The sequence below is a fragment of the Pristis pectinata genome, chromosome 19 (genome assembly GCF_009764475.1).
Source record: "Pristis pectinata isolate sPriPec2 chromosome 19, sPriPec2.1.pri, whole genome shotgun sequence".
NCBI lineage: Eukaryota > Metazoa > Chordata > Chondrichthyes > Rhinopristiformes > Pristidae > Pristis > Pristis pectinata.
In genome coordinates, this window is record NC_067423.1 from 38,057,794 (window position 1) to 38,082,855 (window position 25,062).

The following is a 25,062-nucleotide window of genomic DNA, read 5'->3' on the forward strand; positions in this document are numbered from 1 at the left end:
GACCATTAATGTGATGGGGTCAGGAAAGAAGACATTGAGGAACTGAACATCTTGTACCAGGACAGATAGCTTCACCTAGATGAACTGACGAGAAGGGATTAATAGATTGACATTCACATCATCATTTATTTTATTTAAGATATTCCTGGCAATTTTAAATTTCCAGTGGTTATTTCTTACTTTGGCTTTTCTTGCTGTCTGCATTCTGTTTTCCTGTTACTACTTCTCTATGCTTATATATGCCATGATCTCTCTGGATAGCACACAGACAAAGCTTTTCACTGTATCTCGGTACACACGACAATAATGAACCAATGCCAATACCATTCTGAAAGAGTAAATTTGACTCTTTAGAAGTGGAAGGACAACATACATGGGGCTGCATACCAAAAATGTAATAAAAGCAACAGGACCATGTCTCATCCCAGTCAGGAGAAGTGACTTTGTCCTGCTGATACAGGCAGGGAACTGGTTAATAAATGGGAGGCAGGAGTGGAGATAATGAGTGTTTACTTCAGCTGTTAGAACATGACCAGAGATTACTCTCAAGGATCTGTAGGTGGTCTCAGCTTTCCAGTGTATTTATTACAGCTTAAATAAGAGTCTGGATTTTGCAGAGAAACAAAATAGTTCTGTCCGAAACTGACAGCATTTTTTCAGCGTGCAACTGATGGCTTCTTCCCTCAAGTTCAAAACATTTGGTGGTTGTAAACTTGCTCATTGCTCTTTGCCAGCAATTTAATAACCACCCATCGGCAGAAACCAATGGATGAGCATGGGGTTGTGGCAATTTCCAGCACTTATCCACGTGAATCTGGCCAAAAAACATACCAGGAATGGGATTTCTATTCATGTAGAGGAATGGCTAAAAGGGGCAGAGATATTAAATAATCTGCATAATTTGGAGTTGAGTTTAGTTGGATTGTTTATGTTTTTGTTCTTTTTTCTACTTTTTACAATCAATTTAAAATAAATTAATAGCTTTTGAACGTTTTCACGTCAAGGGATATTCGGAAATATTTAAATCTTTTGACAGCTAGCTAATCTGCTTGGCTTTGTTAATTGTTATCTTTTCCCAGAGTTTTCATAGCAGCTTGACATCCAAAAGGTCACAAGTGATGCTTGGTTTGAGCCTTCATCATTTTGGATCTCACAGCTAAGGATTTGGACATCTTAGTCAAAATAGCGTGACAAGTTTTCGTTGGGCTAAGATGTTGACGAAGTTAAACCATGATCCAGCTGAAAGGCTGAAAAAAACTTAAGGGATGAGTATCTGCTTCTGAGAGTGGTCTTAGACATATTTCATTATAAGTAGAATGTACCAGTGAGAAATTGCTCAGAGCAGATTTCTCCAATGAAGAGAAGAGGCTCAAATTGAAATCTGTTTTAATATTTAGTATTTAAGTTAAAATCCCAAAACCTGTAAAAAAGAATCATTTCAGTTATATCAACAAATACAATTGCCAGTGAGCAACAGTTACCAGCAAGCTGCAGTGTTTGTCTGAATAAGTTCTAATTACTGTAATCAGGAAGCTGAGTCAACAGTTATAACTTGGCTCTTTATCAAAGTTCCAAAACATATTCAAGGGACAAGAGGAGATGAAGAAAGAAATTGTAGGAATACACTAGAACAGGGCAAATGAGAGTTGTGACCCAAGTAATTGTACTTAATACAGCTGCATACCTGAGGTTATTACTGACATGTGCCTGCAAGATGGTCAAGACTGAGAATGAAGTACACCAGGTTATTGGGGCTACATGAAAGATGGTGAAGGTGGCAGAAGGGGAAGTCATTGAGATTGATGATCAAAGCACTTCAAAGATAATGGGCAATTCATGGAAAGAAACAAGCAGTATTGGAAGTTGCATTTAGGTCATCTCGATGTACTTTTGAAATGGCAGAATATATAAACATAGAGATTAGACAAAAATGTGACAATGATAGTATGGCTTCATTGGAAAGGTCCATTGGGACAAGCACTCCTTCCCACGTCAGCAAGATAGCGCATTTGGTAAGTGTGTTTGGGATTGTTTCCTGCAATCGTAAATTCTCAAACCAACAAAGAGGGAAGACTACCAAAGAACATAAGAACAGCATTAAGAACATAAAAAAAAGTAGGCCACTTGGCCCCTCAAACCTGCCCTGCCATTCAATATGATCATGGTTGATCTGCCCCAGGCCTCATCTCCTTTTCTATGCCAGGCCCTCAATTCCATGCTCTTTCAAAATTTATCAACTTCCTCTTTCCATATCCTTAATGACCTCTCCTCCACAACCCTCTGGGGTAGAAGATTCACCACCTTCTGTGAGAAGAAGTTCCTACCCACCTCAGTTTTAACTGACTGCTCCCTAATCTTGTAACTACATCCCCCTCATCCAAGATTCTCCCACTAGTGGAAACACCTCGATATTTACTGTGTCATTCCCAACAGGATCTTAAATGTTTCATTCTTCTAAACCCCAAAGAACATAGATCTAATTTCTTTAGCCACTTGTGATAGGACAACCCTTTAACCCCAGGAATAAGCCTAACGAATCTCTTTTGGACTGCCTCCAATGTAGTATATCCATTCTTAAATAAGAAGTCAAGAATGTGCACAGTACTCCAGGTGTGGCCTCTGTACAACTCTAACAATATTTCAGAGACACAAGAGGTTCTGCAGATGCTGGAAACTGGAGCAACACACACAAAATGCTGGAGGAACTCAGCAGGTCAGGCAGCATCTATGGAGGGAAATAAACAGTTGACGTTTCCGGTCGAGACGTTTCATCAGGACTGGTGAAGGGTCTAGAACCAAAATGTCGACTGTTTATTTCCCTCTATAGATGCTACCTGACCTGCTGAGTTCCTTCAGCATTTTGTGTGTGTTTCTAACAATACTTCCCTCTTTCTAAACTCTAACCCTCTTGCATTAAAGGCTGATATGCAATATTCCTTCCTAACTACTTGCTGCATCGGCCTGTGAACTTTTTATGACCCACACACAAGAACACTTAGATCCCCGAGGACTTCACTCATCTTCAATCTTTCTCCACTTAGATAATAGTCTGCCTTTAGATCCCTCTTACCGGTGCATGTCCTCACACCTTTCTACATTAAACTCCATTTGGCATGTAATGTGGAGGGAAACATTTAATGGCAAAAGAAATAATTAATAAGTTAACCCAATGGATTTTACTGTAGGCAAGAGTGAGCTCACCCACCTAGGCACCAAAAAGAACAGAATGGTATTTTCAATACAGCAAATATGTGGAAACAGTGGACATCCAAAGAGAATTAGGGATCCTTATGCATAGGTTAACTGTCATGAACTGCAATGTAAAATAATAAGAATGCTAATCAAAACTAGCCTTTATGTCTGGAGGTTGAGGGGGAAGATTCTTTATTATGGTTGTAGGCCATCCCTGGGTTACAAAAGCCTAACTTATGGACACCCCTACAAGCTTCCATAATATTATTAAATTCAAAGTCCGACATAGGTACATACATTTGTTCCTGCAAACAGCAGAACTAGTCTCCTCTCTCCCTCCACTTTTAGTAATTGTTCTTTCTTATACTGTGGAGGTATGGTTACCATATCAAGTGATTTTTGTGTATTTTTCATCTCGGACAAAATTGACTTACGGGTGTCTGTAAAAACAGAACCTGTTCATTACCCAGGGATGGCCTGTAAACAAAAATCTAAACTGCTCCTGGAGTAATGAGAACAATTTTGAATTCCATTGTGTAGGAAGATTGGCCTTGGAAGGAGTGTGGTCCTTGGAAGGAATGATTGTTGGACAAAGGTTTAAATAATGAGAAATTACACAAATCAGGTTTTGGCTCTCTGGAATTCAGAAGGCTAAAGTGTGATTTGATCAAAATTTCCAAATTTTTGGGAATTGAAAGTTAGATAGAGAGAAACTACTTCTTCGGGTTGGTGTGTCTTGGGGTGGGAGAAGGTATAGACCAAAATTCGGAGCCAAACCTTGTAGAAGTAGTTAGGACATTGGGACTCTTTAGCAGGGGAGCAATTGATGTTAGGTCAAATTTTAATTTTAAATCTGAGATTGATATATTTTTGATTATCATAGGAAAGGGACAAAAGCAGGAGAATGGAGTTAGGTCATGAAACTCAGTGAGGGTAAAGAGCTGGCTCAGAGTTAAATGGTCCACCCTGTTCCCATGTATCTGATCTCCTCTTGAAATCCTTTGTATTCCTCCTCACCTGCTTCCATAAAAAGAGGCTAGAAGCTACTGCTGAAAACAGCCAAGGCACAGGGGAAGAAAGGAATGTGCCAGTTACAGAAATAACTTAATGGTGGATGCAGATTATGCTGCATTTTATCCTCATTTAGTCCGGCAGAGCTTGAAGTACTCCACGAGAGGACAAGTTGAGAGCAAGAGATATGTGTGAACTTCCAATGAGTAATGACGTGCCTGAAGTTTGAATTGGTAATGATTCTCTCCCACTGTGTGGGTTTTAGGTACAGCATAAGACAACAGCTGTTGCATTGAGTGGTATCTTCTAGGTTTCACTGAACCTAAACAAGGGGTGAGGCAGTGGTGCAGTAGTCAGTGCTGTTGTCTTACAGCTCCAGCAGCCCGGGTTCGGTCCTGACCTCAGGTTCCACCTGTATGGAGTTTGCACGTTCTCTCTGTGACCACATGGGTTTCCCCAGGGTGCTCTGGTTTCCTTCCACATCCCAAAGTGGTGCTGGTAGGTTAATTGACTGTTAATTCGCTCTTAGTCTAAGTAAGAGGCAAAAGAATCAAAGGGGAGTTGATGAGCAAGTAAGAGAGATCAAGTTGCTAGGGAAAAGGAGAGAGGAATAGGCCTTGTAGGATAGCTTGGCTGGAAGCCAGCATGGATGATGGGCTGAATGGCCTCCCTCTGTGCCTTACCATGGACATGTGCAAGAATGGATTATAGATATCCAAATATGGGTTGTTCAGTAGGTTTGATGTTATTCTTCTACTTCTAAAGCCAGATTCAAATGTAATTGAGGCTCTTGGAATGAATGTTTCCTCGATTATCTGGGTGTAAGGGCCTTATCTGGATATTCTACAAAACCGCTGCTAATTATAAATCCTACACTGAGTGCGCAGGATGTTCGTTCTTCTCTAGACAGAAGCTATGGCATGTTTTCGGGGAGAGATTAGAAAGGGAGTTATTCCACAGCTGGCTATACATTACAAGAATGCTTGCTCTGAAACAGGGCCCCTGACATGTGGAGAGGTCCTTTCTTAGACTTTACATCAGGCCCCATTCCACAGAGCTGAGCACAAGATCTGGCATGACACTTCAGTGCAGTGACGTGTTATTCTTTTTTGGATGAGTGTTAAACCACAGTTGCAGTTCTTTTATTTCATAAATACTTGAAATGTTTAGAACTTATGTTAAACAATATCCTCTCTGCCATTTCAAATAGGCATGCAACATCCTACTGCATTTCTTGCAGAACTGCAGGGAGTGTCCTGCCAATAAGTAACAACAATAAGAAAGGTTACCGAGGAGAGGAGGGATATGGGTCTAATGTGGGCAAGTGGGATCAGTGTAGATAGGCATCACAGTCGCCTTGGACGAGGTGGACCATAAGGGCTTATTTCTGTGCTGTATGTTTCTATGTTTTATTGTGTGCAATTCTGGTCACCCCATTACGGGAAGGATGTGGAGGTTTTGGGGAGGGTGCAGAAGAGGTTCACCACGATGCTGCCTGGATTAGAGGGTATGAGCTACAAGGAGAGGTTGGACAAAGTTGGGTTGTTTTCTCTGGAGCATCAGAGGCTGAGGGGAGACCTGATAGAGCTTTATAAGATTATGAGAGGCAATAGATAGGGTAGAGAGTTAGGATCTTTTCACCATGGTAGAAATGTCAAGTACTAGAGGATGTGCATTTCAACACAATCATCCCATCCAAACTTATCACCAAGCTTCAAGACCTGGGCCTCAGTACCTCCCTCTGCAACTGGATACTTGACTTCCTCATTAGCAGACCTCAGTCAGTGAGAATTTGTAACTACATCTCCTCCTCATTGACCATCAACACAGGTGCACCTCAAGGCTGCGTGCTTAGCCCCATGCTCTACTCTCTATACACACATGACTGTGTGGCTAAGCACAGCTTTAATGCCACATACAAATTCGCCAACAACACCACTGTTGTTGGACAAATCACAGGTGGAGATGAGTCAGCGTACCGGAGCGAGATAGGACACCTGAGTGGTGCCACAACAACAACCTCTTGCTCAACATCAGTAAAACTAAAGAGCTAATTGTTGACTTCAGGAAGGGGAATAAGGGCGAACATGCGCCAGTCTACATTGCGAGATCGGTGGTGGAGAGAGTCAGCAGCTTTAAATTCCTGGGCATTAACATATCGGATGACCTGTCCTGGGCCCAGCACATATATACAATCACAAGGAAGGTGCGCCAGTGTCTTTACTTTCTTAAAAGGTTAAGAAGATTCAGCATGTCACCAAACACTCAAACTTCTACACCTCTACTGTTGAAAGTATCCTGACTGGTTGCATCATGGTCTGGTGCGGCAATTCCAATGCACAGGAATGTAAAAAGCTACAGAGAGTAGTGGACTCAGCCCAATACATCATGAGCACATCCCTCCCCACCATTGCTAGTATCTACAGGAGGGGCTGCCTCAAGAAGGAAACATCTATCATCAAAGATCCCCATCATCCGGGCCATGCCATCTTCTTGCAGCGACTATCAGGAAGGAGGTACAGAAGCCTGAAGTCCCACACCACCAGGTTCAAGAACAGCTACTTCCCTTCGACTATTTAGTTCTTGAACCAGCCGGCACAATCCTAATCACTACAACACTATGACCACTTTGATTATTTTGCATTAAAATGGACTTTGCATTTTTTTTGTTCTAATTGTACTCTTTCTTGTTAAAATTGGGTATAATTTATATATAATTTATGTTTTTCTTGTTAATGCTGCTTATATGATGCTTTATACCTGTGATGCTGCTGCAAGTAAGCTTTTCTTTGCACCTGTGCACACATGTACTGCTGCATATGACAATAAACACGACTTTTGAAGTTTAGAGATGTGTGGGCAAGTTTTTGTTTACACAGAAATTGGTGGGTGCCTGGAACAGGCTGCCAGGGGAGTAGTGAAAAAGAAGATGCAGCAGCGGCGTTTAAAAGACTGTTAGACAGACACATGAACATGCATGGAATTGAAGGATATGGATCATGTACAGACAGAAGAGAATTAACTTAGTCTGGCATTCGGACAGACATGGTGTGCTGAAGGACTTGATTCTGTGCTGTACTCTTCTGTGTTCTATGTCAATTGTTGATTTATCTCAATTGTTTTCTGAAACCTTATGTGCAAATTAGCTGACACACTTCCCAAAGTCACACCTCAAAATTGAAATTCATTGGCTTAAAAACATTTTGGGATCTTCAGAGGTCACAAAAAGCATTATATAAATGCAAGAAACTTTTGGATAGCCTTCATTGTAACCTAGAACATTAAAGATGCAAATGACTAAATACACTGGAATGTTACAAATGTTCCAAGTGCTTATGAAACAAAAGAATTTCAACACAATAAGATGGTTGTATAAAAGTACATGGAAGACATCCTTATTTAGAGAAAGGGTCCACTTCCATTGGAATAGATTCTGCTTAAATATCTGGCTAACACTGAGAGTCAGTGATTTTATCCAATGACTCGGCGTAACATGGAAATATTTACTCATGTGTCTTGCCTACGCACTTAGCTTTACTTTTGACTTTTTTTTCTACTGTTGTCCTTGGCAATATCTGCAGCGCTGCACAAATTTGATACCACAATTTAGCCTTGAATTATGACTCAACAAACAATTCTGTGTGTGATTTATAAATTTTCAAGAAATTCTGACCAGAAATGCACAACATTTTGTTCTCTGAAATATAAGCTTCAGATCTGTAAATAGTATGGTTGCCATTTTCACCATTTTAGTCACATAGGCTGATTTTAGTTAAAACATTTACACATTCACATAATATATCAGCGTGTTTGAAATGTACATTTGCTAAAAATGTGCCAATCGCCCTTCAGTAATCCAAGGAAACAAAGCAGTTAATGGTCAATACACTTGCACACAACTCTCTAGTAGTTTATCAATAAATGGACAAGGTGGTTAAAGTTTGTGTGGATGGACTGTGCACACAGCAGGAATAATATTGCTGGCCCAGTAACAGAGTCTTTCACTCATCCATCATTTAATGATGAGAATTGCAATCAGCCACATCTGGTTTCTATATTAGTCTCGTGTGACTGATTACCAACAACCGAATATTAATCCAGAACAAGTTGCAAATTTTGTGCAGTAGATTTCACACATGTGGCAAGATGTCATTAAGATTGGTCTCATTGGCCAATAAAATTGCAGTAATCAGTTAATAATCAGTGTTACAATATCCCAATGGTAATCTAGTAAATTGAATTTGATGATGCAATGGCTTCTTTATTGCTATAATCAACCATTTTATTCCACTACATATCATTTCTGTACAGAACCTGGAGAAAATGTGGATGGACTGTTTTGCAACAATTCTGTTTAGAATAAATTGGCACAGTGGTACAGGACTCCAGACACCCAGGTTTAATCCTGACTCCTGCTTCTGTCTGTGTTGAGCTTACACATTCTCCCTGTGACCCTATGTGTTTCCTTAGGTGTTCCCTCATCCCAAAGACATGCAGGTTGGTAGGTTAATTGGCCATCGTAAATTACCCCTAATGTAGGTGGGTGGGCGGAGAAGCAGCAGGAGCTGATGGGAGGGATTGGTATTGGTTTATTATTGTCACATGTACCGAGGTACCATGAAAAACTTGTCTTGCATACCAATCGTACAGATCAATTCATTACTCAGTGCAGTTACATTGAGTTAGTACAGAGTGCATTGAGGTAGTACAGGTAAAAACAATAACAGTACAGAGTAAAGTGTCACAACTACAGAGAAAGTGCAGTGCAATAGGGTGCAAGGTCACAACAAGGTAGATCGTGAGGTCATAGTCCATCTCATCATATAAGGGAACCGTTCAATAGTCTTATCACAGTGGGATAGAAGCTGTCCTTAAGCCTGGTGGTACATGCCCTCAGGCTCCTGTATCTTCTACCTGATGGAAGAGAAGAGAGAATGACCCGGGTGGGTGGGGTCTTTGAGATTACAGAGAAATAAGTGGAGGATGGGATTGAGAGCCGGCATAGACTCGTTGGGGTGAATGGCCTCCTTCTATGACATGTAAAAATATGAAATCTGTTCGCAGCTTTGGGTATGAGCAATAAACAGTCAGACCAAGAAGCACAAGGGGCAGGTTATAATCAGTAGACACAGACATGCTCTGCACTATTACTGAGAGTTTCACAAAAGTTGGCTTTTCCTTATTATGGATAAGAGAAAATCTCAGTCGCTCAAAAGCCAAACAAAGTGTCTAACACCCTCTTCTGAATGCCTGAAAGGTGTTGGTGTTGAAGATGAGAGCAGCTGAGAGGACAGTACAACTGGCCAGTGCTAGTGTGCTCCTAATGGAGAGAGTTTTGGTTGTGTTCACACTGTAACCATAGCACTGGCAAAAATCAGAATCACTTCACAAAACTGGTACAGTTACCGTGTAATGGCACAGTGACAGCATAAACACAGCCTAAATCAGACTCTGGCTTCAAATCAGCTCCTCATCATATGTTAAACTCGTGAATTTGCAAATACAGGACATAAAGAGGATGGAGGAAAAAAAAATGTGGATTGAGAGGTTGCCTTGCTCATGAGAAGCATTTTTAGAAGAAGAAGATGAAAAAGAAGGAGAAAAGGAAAGCAGTGAGTTAAGGACAGTGAGAGAGCATTTTAGAGAGTGAAGGAGGTATCTCAGTGAGTGTTTATCAACAGAAGAGATAAGAAAGGGAACAAGTATTAAAAGATGGTAAGGAATGGGCAATGAGGAACAGTTGCAGGACATGTAACGAAAATAAGGAGGAAAGAGGAAGTTGGAAAATTGAGGCAGAATTAACTGTCCTCGGTAGTGGACTGTAGATGGAAATCTTTCATTATAGAGGTTAACTGAGCCAGAGCTCTGGTAAACCACTGCCTCCTCATGTCCCCGTAACCCGTACAAGATGTACAACAGCTGTACAAGACGTTGGTAAGGCCATATTTGGAGTACTGCGTACAGTTCTGGTCACTCTGCTATAGGAAGGATGTCATTAAACTAGAGAAAGCGTAAAAAAGACGTACAAGGATGCTACCAGGACTGGAGGGCTTGGGTTATAAGCTGGATAGGCTGTGACTTTTTTCCCTGGAACATAGGAGGTTTCCCACTCACGTTCAATGGTTACGGGATGTCACGTCATGTCTAAATTTAGAGAAGATCCGTTGTTCTATTTCTGGATCTATTCTGAACTTTCAAATATTATGGGGACCTTTTTTGAACTACTTTCAAAACCACTGATTTGGTGCTTAAAGTACAGATATTGGCCAATACTATTATCTTTTTAGGGTGTTTTTTTTTGTCTTTTTTCTTACCAAACACCTTCAGTTTTATGTAGTGGGGTTAGATTTTTTTGAAGATAAAATTATTCCAATTTATTAATATTAATTAGTTATCATTTCTGTTTATCAATATGAAGTATTGTGATTTTAAGTGTGATTCAACACAATGTATTTTGTAACAGTTTGTCTTTTCTTTTGTTTCATGTACTTTGTATTTTCTATTTGGAATTAATAAAAATATTGAAAATGAAAGGAACATAGGAGGTTGAGGGGTGTGACATTATAGAGGTTTATAACATCACAAGGAGCATAGATAAGGTGAATAGCCACAGCCTTTCCCCCAGGGAATCCAAAACTAAAGGGCATAGGTTTAAAGTGAAGGGGGAAAGATTTAAAAGGGACCCGAGGGGACAATTTTTTCACACAGAAGTATATTTCACACAGTACATGGAACAAGCTACCAGAAGAAGTGGTAGAGGCGAGTACAATTACAACACTTAAAAGGCACTTGGACAGTTACATGGATAGGAAAGGTTTAGAGGGATCTGGGTCAAATGCAGGCAAATGGGACTGGCTCAGTTTGGCATCTTGGTTGGCATGGATAAGTTGGGCCGAAGGGCCTATTTCCGTACTGTATAGCTCAGTGACTCTATAACCAGCCCTCATGGCAGCTTGGAATAAATCCACTGGACTCCCAATAGCCTGTCACTGCTGTGATGATACTTCAAATACTTCTTTGAGCACCAACTTCGCTACAGGTAGGTGTACCCATTACAGTTGATGAGTTCAATAATACTTTTACTGATGTCCCCGCACTTATTTTCACATAAAGATTTTCACAAAAATTACTGGAAACTGGAAGCTTGCCCTCCAAAAGCATTGCTTCACTCACTCTGATATCAGTGTAGTCAAAATAACAGTTCTAGTTCTGGTCAAATGATCACATTTCAATTTACTAAAAATAGACAATTTTTAAAAAGGTTGATAACATAATAAGTCCAAGCCATACCTGTCTGAAACCATTCCCTCTGCGATTTCACAGACAAGTACAAAGAGAAGTATAAACGTGAGGATCCATCGGAAACTGTGCCCCGGGAAGTGTAACCATGTGTTGTGGTGGATCTGAACCTTCGAACTTTGACTTCCCCAACCTGAAATTCAAAATATCACTTTCTTTTTAGAATTCCTAATAATGGAATACAAGGTTAAAGAGTAAATGACAATATACAAAACACTTTGAAAATAATTGTGCGGAGTTATGGTAATTGTCACCTCGACAGCCTCAATATGCATCTTATCACAGACATTTCCTCTGGTCTGAAGATGCAAAAGATTCAGATGCTGGTTAGCCTGACTTCAGTGGTTGGGAAGATGTTAAGAGTCCATTATTAAGGATAAGGTTTCAGGGTGCTTGGAAGCACATGATAAAATAGGCCAAAGTCAGCATGGTTTCCTTAAGGGGAGATCTTGCCTGACAAATCTGTTGGAATTCTTTGAGGAAGTAATAGGCAGGATAGATAAAGGAGAGTCAGTGGATGTTATTTACTTGGATTTTCAGAAGGCCTTTGACAAGGTGCTGCATATGAGGCTGCTAAACAAGATAGGAGCCCATGGTATTACAGGAAAGGTACTAGAATGGATAGAAGATTGGCTGACTGGCAGAAGGCAAAGAGTGGGAATAAAGGGGGGCTTTTTCTGGTTGGCTGCCGGTGACCAGTGGTGTTCCACAGGGGTTGATGTTGGGTCCGCTACTTTTCACGTTATATGTTAATGATCTGGAAGACGGAATTGATGGCTTTGTGGCCAAGTTTGTGGATGATACAAAGACAGGCAGAAGGACAGGTAGTGTTGAGGAAGCAGGGAGTCTGCAGAAGGACTTAGATAGGTTGGGAGAATGGGCAAAGAAATGGCAGATGGAATACAGCGTAGGGAAGCGTATAAGATATTTTTATTAGTCACATGTACATCAAAACACACAGTGAAATGCATCTTTTGAGTAGAGTGTTCTGGGGGCAGCCCGCAAGTGTCACCACGCTTCCGGCGCCAAGATAGCACATAGTATGCCCACAACTTCCTAACCCGTACATCCCCACAGAGCAGCTCATCTGAGATGGGCAGATTCCCCAAGGAACTGGTTTCTGACAACAGTCCAGATCGGCACAGTTTGTCCATTGCTGAACGATCTATCCACATGGTGCAGGATTAATGAAGGATTAACATAAATGGGTGGTTGATGGTCAGCTGGAGCTCAGTGGCCCAAAGGGCCTGTTCCCGTGCTATATCTCTCTATGACTTTGAAGTAATGAGCTGTGGTTATTGGACAAGGAGTCCCAGCGATCCGTGAGACATCTCCTGCCAGTGTTCCTGCTGATGTTCAGGACACCAGTACCTCCACCTTCACCACAGGGTATTCCCTGCCTGGATGCTGCTGGGTCACCAATTGTTGAGCTCAGTGCTGCCTGACTTGGAGGGAGGGAGGAAAAGTAGTGGGGTCAGGAGGGGTGACACAAGTCAGAAGGTCAGGAGCGATGATTCCAGGTGGAAGACACTGTGAGAAAGCTCTGACCACCCGGCCACAAAGGTGAAGCTGCAGGGAGAGTGTGGAAGTGCTGGGAGTCAGGAAGTACACAATGAAGAGGGGTAACAGAAGGACCAATTGGTCCTTGCAATAATATCCAAGGCATTGGTGATCGAGAGCAGGAAATACTGGATGAGTGTGGATCTGAGCCTCAGGATTGGTCCAATGATGCTGCCGTCACTGGGCTGGACATGAATCAGGAGGCGCCAGAGACAGAAACCGGAGAGGATGACACGTAGCCTACAGGACGAGGAGATCCCACAGAACTGGGGACATCTAGAGTGGACACTTCAGGGTTGACAAAGGCATCTTTGCAGTGGAAGAGCTCTCAGAGATTAAGGAATCCTGTAGGTTAGCTGAATTTAGGTTGATGACAATGTATGTGAATAATTAGTTCATTGCGTAATTTCTTACACGTAAAGAGTTACCTGTTGTTATTTTATACAGGTATAAGGTTTGCGTGGGTTTATTACTTTCTTCCAGAGGGGAGCACTATTGTGAATGCTGGTGTGTCTACCCATAAGAAGTGAGTGTTCCATGTGGTATAACACATTGTTGTACCAGACATCTGCTGTCAGCTGGGAGTGGGCTACGTATTGGTGGCACCTTCTTAAGCAGCTGCAATACACAAGGACTGCACAAAAGGCAAAGTAGTAAAATAGACGCAAACCCTCTCCAGCACATGACTTGAGAAGCTATGCTGAGACTGGAAGGGCCTCCAATATATTCTACTTCTTGACTTATTCCCATCACCTTTGTTTTTTGCTGCTATATTTAGACCTGCAAATAATCCAACTGCTTTATGGTCCAAAGTGCCTATCACAGTCACTATCTAACAGCATCATCTTCGAAGAGTATGCGGTAGAAGGGGTATAGCAATAAGCCCCTTAAGATAAGATATCTTTACATGTACATTGAAACACACAGTGAAAGGCATCTTTGCGTAGAGTGTTCTGGGAGCAGCCCGCAAGTGTCGCCATGCTTCCGGCACCAACATAGCAAGCCCACAACTTCCTAACCTGTATGCCTTTGGAATGTGGGAGGAAACTGGAGCACCCAGAGGAAACCCACGCAGACACGGGGAGAACGTACAAACTCCCTACATACAGCGGCCAGAATTGCATCCGAATTGCCGGCCTTAGAGTCTGCACTGGATATTTGTATCATTCACAAACCATCAAGCCCTCCAGTGACAGGCTGAGCAGACCTTTGTAAATAAAGGGCCTGTCACAAATTGAGGTGAAGAGTGGGAGAAGAGTGATTAAGTGTAAGTGAATATAAGTGGGCTGATACAATTGGGTGGAAAAGTGACCGGTGAAATTTGACACAGGCAAAAGTGAAATGACATATTTTGGCAGAATGAACAAGAGAGACAACTTACACCAGATAACATGGTGCTGAAGGGCGTGTAGGGGAGAAGGACCAGGCTGAGCACAAATCCTTGAAGTGACAGGACTGATGGGAAGGCTCTCACCAAACCAAAAGGGATCATGGACTTCATATAAAGAGGCACTGAAGACAGAAGGAAGGGGTCATGTTGAACCTTTACAAAACTCTATTTGCGGCAGAACTGGAGAACTATGGTTAATCCTGGTCAATTCATCTCAGGGAGGATGTGATGTTCCTAGAGTGGTTAAGAGGAGATTTACTGGCATTATAGAGTTCGGAGATGGTTCAGCTGCAAGCGTAGATTGGGATTCTACTTGAGAGGAGGGTTGATAGAGGTGTATAAGAACATGGCAAGTTTAGATAGGGCAGCTCACTTCAGGAAGGATGTGGAAGCCATAGAAAGGGTGCAGAGGAGATTTACAAGGATGCTGCTTGGATTGTGGAGCATGCCTTATAAAAGCAGGTTGAGGGAACTCGGCCTTTTCTCCTTGGAGCGACGGAGGATGAGGGGGGACCTGACAGAGGTATATAAGATGATGAGAGGCATTGATCAGGTAGATAGTCAGAAGCTTTTTTCCAGGGCTGAAATGGTTGCCACAAGAGGACATAGGTTTAAGGTGCTGGAGAGTAGGTACGGAGGAGATGTCGGTGGTAAGTTTTTTTACTCAGAGAGTGGCGATTGCGTGGAATGGGCTACCGGCAACGGTGATGGTGGCGGATACGTTAGGGTCTTCTAAGAGACTTTTGGATAGGTACATGAAGCTGAGAAAAATAGAGGGCTATGGGTAAGCCTAGTAATGTCTAAGGTAGGGACATGTTCAGCACAGCTTTGTGGGCTGAAGGACCTGAATTGTGCTGTAGATTTTCTATATTCTATGTTCTATGTTCTAACTCTGGAGATGTTATTCACATGAGCAGATGGTTCAAGGAACAGGAAACACAGATTCAAAGTGAAAGGCAAAAGTTTACAGGGAGGTTGTGAGGAAAAAGCTTCTTACATAAAAAGTAGCTATAATCTGGAACTCACTGCCTGCAAGGGTGGTGAGTCAATCAGGGCTTTCAAAAGGAATTGGATTTGCACTTGAGTGAGGACTATGGAGAAAGAGCCAAGGGGAAGTAACTGGCAGGATCGTGTAACAAGGAACAACACAGACTTGATGGGCCGAATGGCCTCCTCCTGAACTGTGATTGTCTGTTGGAACAAACGTGCAAAAACCAAGTCACTACATGTGAATTAAAGAAATGAATTTGTAATACTTCTTCACATTAGTTGATTTTAAATGATGTTGAAATATTCCCTGTCATTCTATTTTTATAACATTCCCGGACCTAATTGTAGCAAAATGCAGGTTTTTCTTTTTAAATCTTTTTCTGTTTGTAGCTTAAGGGGATGAGGAATTTTCCAACAGAATGGGTGTAAAGTACTTTATACATTTGCCCATTTAGATTCCTATTTTCCTTATTATATACTCTAAAGGTTAAACAGTATCATAGCTTGACTATAAGAACTTTAAACATTAATTATCTCAGTCCTAAAATAAAAAAAGCTGCTGTAGAAATAACATTGTTCAAAACCATTCTATGAGAAAATGATTTGGTTCACTATCAGAAAGAATTTGAAAAATACATTACAGTAGTTGTTAAACAGTCGATGTTTCGGGCCGAGACCCTTCATCAGGACCGGAAAGGAAGAGGGAAGCAGTCCTGATGAAGGGTCTCGACCCGAAACGTCAACTGTTTATTTCCCTCCATGGATGCTGCCTGACCCGCTGAGTTCCTCCAGTATTGTTTGTGTGTTGCTCCAGATTCCAGCATCTGCATAATTTCTTGTGTCTCTGTTGCAGTAGGTTTTCACTTGTTCAACAGCTGCATCTCTGCAGGTTATTAACACCTCCTAAGCACTAATAGCCAGATAACTAATGAGTTTTTCTCTCTTGCGGCAATCGTGAAGTATTGTTAAATAAACTGGAAAATAATGATTCACTGTTTGAATGTACAAAAGCCATCTGCATGTGTAATATTTCTGAAGTAGGAATAATCTTTGGAATCTCTTTGAGATCACCATAATTTCCCTTCTCAAGATCTGGGGCAATTATTTATTAATTCAGAGCAATTCAGAATGATCCAAGCAGGAGGCAAGTCTTCTCAAGTAAACAAGGATCAAATCACACAACTTAGACAATTTTTCTTTCTCATATGCACATCTGTCTCCCGATAGCTCTCTTTGGGTCTAAAACAGCACTAATTTTCCAGTTTTTCTTCCTTAATAACACATGTATCAAGGAGGATATTAAATTGGCTTTAAAATTATGACCCTGTTATGCCATACATCAAGGGATACTTAAGCATCAGCATCATGTGCCTTCCTGTTGTGATGTTGGATTCTTGCATAGAATATAGCACAGCAGGTTAGGTGAAGAAGTGTCTTGACCTTTAAAATGGAAGGACATGACTGATTACTGCCAAAGACTTCAGGAAGTCCACCACTTCCTCAGATGATAAAAATTAAGTAATGATTTTTTCTAAATTGCCACACACACACCCATGCGCCCACAACAAAACCAGTCTAGAGAGGAAAATATTTTAACGTTAAAAAGGCCACTACAAAGTCAAAGCAATTATGCACTTAATTTCTATTGATGTGGCATCGGACTACTGAACTGGGCTCAGATGCTATTTACAAAGGAAGTTCGGACTCACCGTTCCGACTGTCCTGTGGCATTCGGCATTGCGGAGTGGTGAGGGGGGCATGAGTGGAATGGATTCTGGGTGCACCGCCTGCGGAGTCCAGACGAATGTGATAGTTATGCATTCTACTGTTCTTTCTTATCCTACTTTAATCTCTCTCTCCCTCTAATCCTCTGCTCTTTCCCCCTATCCTCTGACCAGCCCGATCTCCTAACAAGTAGCTTGTTGATAAAAAAACAGTTGGTAACAGGGATAAGAAGTGCTTCGGGCCACAGACTCCAGCCAAGCGTATGCACAGCCATGACTGGGTGTACATGCACTGCTCTGGTGAGGAATGACAGGACCCACTAAGTATGGGCATGGCTAGAACAGGTCATGCTTAGAGCTGCAGTCACAAACAACTCACCAGGGGATCTGCAACAAGAGACTGATCGCTGGAAGAATTCAGCAGGTCAAGCACCAACTGTTGAGGCCAAAGGTGTAAGTCAACGTTTCGGGTCGAGACCCCACATCAGGACTGAGAGGGAAGAGGAAAGATTGCTAGTAATATAGCAGTACGAGGGAGAGGTGGGTGAGGCAGAGGCTGGTAGGTGATCGGCGGAACCAGCTAGGGAGGGGATGATAGGCAAATGGAAACCAGTGGGGAAGGGAAAGGTGAGCACAGGTAGAAGAAAACCAGGTGGACAGGTGAGTGGGAGGAGAGCACCAAGTGTGTGGGTTACCTGAAATTGGAAATTTCAATATTCATACCATTGGGTTGAAAACTACCCAAGTGGAACATGAAACATTGTTCTTCCAATTTGTGTTTGGCCTCTCTACAGCAGTAGAGAAGGCTGAGGACAGACAGGTTGGGTGTGGGTGTGGAGAGGAGAGTTAAAATCATGTGCAACTGGAGCTCAAGGTGGTTGTTGCAGACAGAGCACAGGTGTTCCACAAAATGGTACCCTAGTCTACACTTGGTTTTCCCACTGAGGAGAAGGCCATATCATGAGCACTGAATGCAGTAGAGAAGGTTGGAAGAGGTGAAGATGAACCTCTGACTTACTTGGAAGGGGCGTATAGGTCCCTGGATGGTGGTGAGGGAGGAGGTGAAGGGACAGGTGTTACAACTCCGATGGTTGCAGGGGAAAGTTCCATGGGATGGGGAGGGGTGGGTGGGGAGGGAAGGAAGTAACTCAGCAGGTCAGGCAGATGGGGTGACCGCTTTGTCGGGCACCTTCGCTCCGTCCGCCGCAAAAGCAAGGATCTCCCAGTGGTCAGCCACTTCAATTGCACTTCTACATTCCCACACTGACACCTCCATCCACAGCCTCCTCCACTGCCTCGTTGAAGCCAGATGCAGGTTGGAGGAACAACACCCCATATTTTACCTTGGAAGTCTCCAACCTGATGGCCTCAACATTGATTTCTATAACTTCCGGTAACCCCTTCCCTCTTTTCCCCCCTCCTTTTTTCCCCTTCCTTTTGTTTTGTCTCATTCCTGTGGCCCTCTCACCCCTTCTCTTTCCCCTACCCCACCCTCATGACTTGCCCATCTATTCCCCACCTCCTTCCCTTTATTCCATGGTCCACTGTCCTCTCCTACCGGATTCCTTCTTCTTCAGCCCTTTGCCTCTTCTACCCATCACCTCTCAGCTTCTTACATCACTCCCTTTCATCTCCCCTCCCCCACCCACCTACCTTCCCCCTCTCACCTGAACTCACCCATCACCTGCCAACCTGTGCTCCTCCCCCTCCTCCAACCTTCTTATTCTGGCTTCTGCCCTCTTCCTTTCCAGTCCTGAGGAAGGGTCTTGGCCTGAAACGTCAACTGTTTATCCATAGATGCTGCCTGACCTGCTGAGTTCCTCCAGCATTTTGTGAGCATTGCTCCAGATTCCAGCATCTGCAGAATCCTTTGTGACTCATGAAGAGAGATGTAGTTTGACCTGTTGAGTTCTTCAAGCATTTGGTTTTTTAGTTCCAGCTTCCAGCACCTGCAGTGTCTTTAGTCTTCAACCAGGGATCTGCTCAACTGTGGGGATGAACCTTGTGAAGCTGTTTTGTTGGGATTATTGTACCTCATCCAGGGACTGCTTCAGATAAATGGGCACTGGTGCTTATCCTAATCAAAACAGACTAAGTCACTTGAAGCCTGTTATCATTAGCAAAGCCTAAGTTAAGCCTTAGCAAAAAATCTTCAGAATACAAAGTTCAAAACAAGGAAAATATCACTTGTCTCAATAAATTTGATGTTTCCCAATACACTTCATTCTTAATAACAGTACATAGGTAATTCATTCTCCTAAAGCAAGGTACTTCAAACTTTCTTCCAATCAACTTACTGCAGAACCACACAACCTTTTTCTGATTGATTATATATTTGAATTTTTCAGCTAATAGCCTAAGTTAAAAGGTATGCTAATTTGTACACCAGCTTTCAATTTTCCAAAGATAACTAAATCTGTCCAGTCCTTTAAGTATCCATAAAGCAGTTCATAAAAGCCTATAATCTAAATCCATTGGTGCCTCCTTCAGTGACCCTCATGTTGAACATTCTGAATTACCCAACCCTCTCTATATCTGTATTCCATGCACCGCCCCCCCCCCCATGGCCTTGAAGGAATCAATATTCCTCCACCCTGCCTTCATTTGCATCCCCACTGCATTACCTACCCATTAGCATGTGTGTGTGTCACAGCACAGAAACATGCCCTTCAGTCCACCAGGGTCTATGCCAACAATTTGCCCATCTACACTCATCCCATTGCCCCCATTATGCTTCTATGGCTTGCCTATTCAAGTGCCTGTCAAAAAGGCACTTAAGCATAGTGATTGCATCCGATTCCATCACTTCCTCTGACAGCTCGTTCCAGATATCAACCACTCTCTGTGTAAAACAACTTACCCCTTAGATACCCCTTTGGAAATCTTTCCTCTCACCTTAAATGTCTGCCCTCTTGTTTCTCATGCCCCAATTTTGATTATCTACCCTATCTATGACTCTCGTACTGTATATACCTCTATCCAGTCACCCCTCAGCCTCCTTTGCTCCAGGGAAAACAAGCCCAGCCTGTCCACTCTCTCCCCATAACTAAAGTCCTCCAATCCAGGCAACATCCTGGTGAATCTCCTCTGAATTTTCTCCAGCTCCATTATTCTTGAGCTTAAGTTCTGGAATTCTCCCACCAAACCCCATCACCTCTCCATCTCTTCCTCCTCCAGGAATTTCCATACAAACCCCCTCTTTGACTAAACCCTAATATCTCTTAGGTTGGTGCTAATCCTTCATGATTATACTTCTGTGAACTACCCAGTGATATCAAACCGTCTTAAGGCACTATCTGAATGCAAATTGTTATTATTGTTGTAGATTTTGTTGCATTTCAAGGTTTTCAATGCAGTTAATTCTCTATTGTCTGCATATGTCCAATCTAGAAGGGTCTGTCATTGGAAAGGGAAATTGCTGTTGCCACAGCAAACCTTGACCCACGTTCTTTCTTCCCTCTCCAGCATAGTAAAGAACCTCCTCCAACCAGACAGGGTAACTGATTCCCTTCAAGGTTATTTACTTTGTTCTAATGAAGATTGGGGGTTTTGCATGATTTACAAGACTGGGCAAATGGGGATGAATCCCAATTTAATGAACATCATCTCCATGTAATAAAAATTTCTACCCTCTTACATCTTAGGATTTCAAGTTCACTTTAAAAGTATGACTCTCACACACATTCATCTGGTTTTGCTATTCTTTTGTGAAGGCACTCGTCTTAACATGGCCACAAGCATCGACCTTCATGGACTCCAGAGGAGAAAGAAGCTGAGCTTCAGACTTCAGTTTGTCATTTTTTTGCTATAGGTAAAGATCATACAGCTTACGGCTCCCCATTAGAGTGACTCAACGTCAACAGATCAGTACATTTAATCAAGACATCCAAACCAGCTATGCAAACTTTGAAGCCCATAAGAACTGCCTGTTTTTTGTTTGCAATAATAATTTCTCTATGAGCCTCTGTATAATCTATGAATTTCTCTGGTCAGATGCGATCTCAGTTACTGCTAAGGCACCAAGCTTTGTGACTTAGAACATGATGGTACAAGAACATACTCCACGCTGGTACCCACTCATCTGCTATCCAAAATATTCTATCCAAATGTTACATGAATATTCTTTGCTGAGGGAAACCTGAACAATGGGGATGAAATAATGCGGAATTTTGCCTGTTGTTGCAAGCATTCTGCTCACTGAAGAGTGCTGGCTGGGGCGCTCACCTGAAAAAGGCAGGAGCCTCGGACATTTATGCTAAATGAGGTCTCAGTTATATTAATAGAAATCTAGTTGGATTTTAGCTTGGGCATAAAGTCTCTACTACTTTCTGGATAGGATGAAACAGTCCCTGAGGTGATTAATGGGGGTAACGAGGTCCCCACTGTAAGTTATAGCTCTCAGAAATGTTACAGCCTCCTCTGCCACAGGCTACCCTTAAACTTAACTTAAACACCCACAAACTTAAAGAGAAACTCCCTGCTTGCCAGTTGAAGAGCCTTCCATTGCTGCTGATCAATTAAGTCCAATGTCCCGAACTCAACCTCCAACCAACTAATGCTGACTTTGACCAAGCAGCTGACCTCAGGCATGCACTGGGGTCCAGGGCTTAAAGTATCCTACCTCTGAAGTCTGGACAGTCAAGAGAATTTTGCACTCACCCTTTCCACCGTCTGCTTAAAACTCACTAAGGGTTAAAATCTTCCACCATTACACAATTATTCCTGACAGTTTAAATAAGGCCGGGAGGATCCCTCCCTTTTCCCAGTTCCACATCTGTTATTGCCCTGGACTACATTAAACTAATAATGAGTCCCCCTCCAGAAATAAAGAGGCTTATCTTATCCACCAATAGAATCACTTGTGGTACATTTAAGAGTCCTGGCTAGAAGACAAATACTCCATGCATTCTTATCAACTGAATACTGCTTCTCTGGTCTGTTTCCAGTCATGAGATTTTTTTTGTTGTTGTTGATGCCTGCAGCTAGCTGCTGCTTTCAAGATGCTTGCTCAAGATGCTCCTTAGTCTGTGTAGGTTTCCTCTCAGAGGTAAGCAGCCCAGAAATGAAGTGGACCATCTCCTGCTCTGAGACTTGATGCCCAAACAGATATCTTCACCACCTGGCTATCCAGTTCCTTGTATATTAAGGTATCCAATCTCTGGATCGAAATCCAGATCTCATGCCTATGTCTCAAACTGCCTTCTTTGTTTTAATTTGCCATCTTATATTCTAACAGGTAGCATATGTTTCCTATTTGCTCAGCATCACATGTTACATAGATGTTATATAATTTACATACATTACAAATGTTACATACATTCACTCGTTAGCTACAAAGTTCTTAACTTGTAGAACATCTTTCACAAGTGTGTGACTTTCTTAATGAACAGCCGTATCTTACTTGTGCAAATTAGGGGCAAGATGTTCACCTGGATTTAAGCCAACTCCCTGGAATAAATCCAGGATGTTGGGCAAGAAGTCTCTGCCAGCTCTCCACTCTCCCACTCACTTTCAGGATTTTCAATCAGAAGTGTCAGGAATGAATAAGGTGGCTACATTCTAACTAGATGCAGTTGTTGGGCATACATCATCTGACACCTTCCCTATAACTTATACACAGCAATTACTGCAGCAAAAGCTTTTTACATTTTAAAACACTGCACAATATGTGCACTTAGGGCAGTGAGAATGACTGCTTCTAAAAACAAAATTAATCTTGTTTGCCTTATCCAACCAGGCTGAAGCTGCCTGATGCATTGATCTGCAGCTAATGCCCACCATGTCCATATTCCATCTACTACCAAGCCTGCTGTCCAGAAAGTGCCTTTTCTAAAACATGCCTAATTACCAGACTTCACAAAAGCCCCTAGATTAAGAATGGAGACTAAAGGGTGTCCGAGCAGGATTCCACCAAAGTGCCTGTCTCACATCCAAAATAGATCAACCCAGGTGAATCTTCAAAATAAATTATTTGCTTTTAAGCATGCAGATTTTAATTGCCAAATGGAACCAAACATTAAAATGTTCTTCCAGAACACTGAAATATTACATTTATAGACAGCAGTCTATTTTTACCATATTCCCAAAAAAAAGATTGAAGTTCAACTAAGCAAATGTATTCTTGGCTATCCGCAATTTGTGAAATGTACTAAAACATTTTGAGCCATTAAAAATCACCACCAGCCCCTTCAGTGACTATTATTGAACAAAACACTTCTGTTTGGTGATATTATCTTTCTAAAATTAATCTGTAAAACGACTGCTAAACAGTGGGATTATCCAATCACACATTATATATATTTAATCTGGTTGCAATTAAACAAATAGTTTGGTCTGTGGGTAATAAAACCAAATGGTCTCACTGGAAAATCTCTAAGTAGAGGAAACAAGAACTATGCCTAGAAGCAATAGTCCTGGCCTGGAAAATCTAATTACAAATGGGATCATGTTATATAATCGCTTCCTCATACACCATTATACAGATGAGGAGTGTTTTATTGTGTAGGCATGTAAAAGAATGGCTTTCATTTACATAGCACCTTCTGCTGTCCAAAGGAGTGCCTTGGAAGTGGGGTCACGGAGGTAGTGCAGGAAACATGATAACCATTTTGCACACAGCAAGCTCCCACAAAGAGCAATGGGAAAATAACCTGCTTTTTTCAGTAGATAGACATTGACTGGGACTCTGCAAATTATACTATATGGATCTATTGCATCTCCGTGAGAAAGCAGACAGAGCAAGTATCTAACACCACATCAGAAAAATAATTGGGTGACCCAAGTCTTTGGAGCGGCACTTGAAGCAGCACTGAAGGCCTTACAAACATCATCTAACGATCAAGATCACTTTTCTCCACTGACCTCTCTATAATGATCCCTAGTTAGACCATGCAACTGACTTATTTTATAAAGACTTGCTCTTTGGTACAACTGAGGCAGGCTATGTAGAATTTATTGGCCATGCCTACTGCAGTGTTCCGCCAACCGGTCGGACAACTGGCTATCTGGGAAGATGTCATCCGTCAAACCACAAACACAGGTGGACCCGAGTCCCGACCAGTTCGTTGGCTGTGGAGGGAATTCAAGAGTCCCTTTGCCGGACCTCAATTGGGTTGATTTTCGCAGGCAAAGCTCCGAGATGTCTGGACTTCCCGGAACATTTTGGGACCTTGCTTCTTTAAAGAGAGCAGGCAGAGAAAACCAGATTACAAGTGCACCCAAATCCCTGACTCAAGCGACCAAACGTCCCGCGCTGTGACTGAACCCTTTCCCATCCCTAATAACGTCCACCTACTCACCGATAAATAATATAGGGAAAGTGATGAAGAGGAGAAAGACGTGGGGGACTAAATTGAGGGCATCCACGAAGCAGCCGTTGTTTAAGACGCCGTCGTCGACGTTGTAAGCGGTGGTGGTGTCGTTGCCACAGAAAGAGAGAGCCATATCTGCGGGCAACTCAACGGGGAGGCAGTCCTGCGAACAAAGCGATTCGCGATCCTCATACCATTCATAATCCAGGAATTGTAAGGCTCCGCAGCCCTGCTATTTATACCCAGATGGTCCAGATGACGTTCGGGGGGGGGGGGGGGGGGGGGGGGGGGGGGGGGGGGGGGAGGGGGAGGGGAGTACGATTTGGTTGTACCGAGTCCCGCCTCCCCTGGAGTGAACACACACACACACACACACAGCGGTCCTGTGCAAGAACACCGCAGCACGCCCCTAATATATGCACCGCAGTTGCCTGCTTGTGTGATCACCGAGAAGACGCCGCAGCCCCCACCTATTTCTGAGCCCGTTCTATCTGGAAGAGTGGTGCGTTACTTTCCTTCTCCCGTCCTGGATGGTTTTGAACAGCTCAATAAATTGGACTTCATCCAACACACAGAAAGACAGATT

General features: G+C 42.5%; 1 protein-coding gene across 1 annotated transcript in view; it reads right to left on the reverse strand.

Moving 5' to 3' along the window:
* Positions 1–24,692, reverse strand: part of LOC127580269 (ATP-binding cassette sub-family C member 9-like) — a 146,220-nt gene extending 121,528 nt beyond the window's left edge. Inside the window, 3 exon segments of the mRNA XM_052033447.1 lie at positions 11,494–11,635; positions 17,152–17,229; positions 24,465–24,692. Of these exon segments, the coding sequence (XP_051889407.1) occupies positions 11,494–11,635; positions 17,152–17,229; positions 24,465–24,609 (365 nt within the window). The 5' untranslated portion in view covers positions 24,610–24,692.
* Between the last annotated feature and the right edge of the window lie 370 nt (positions 24,693–25,062).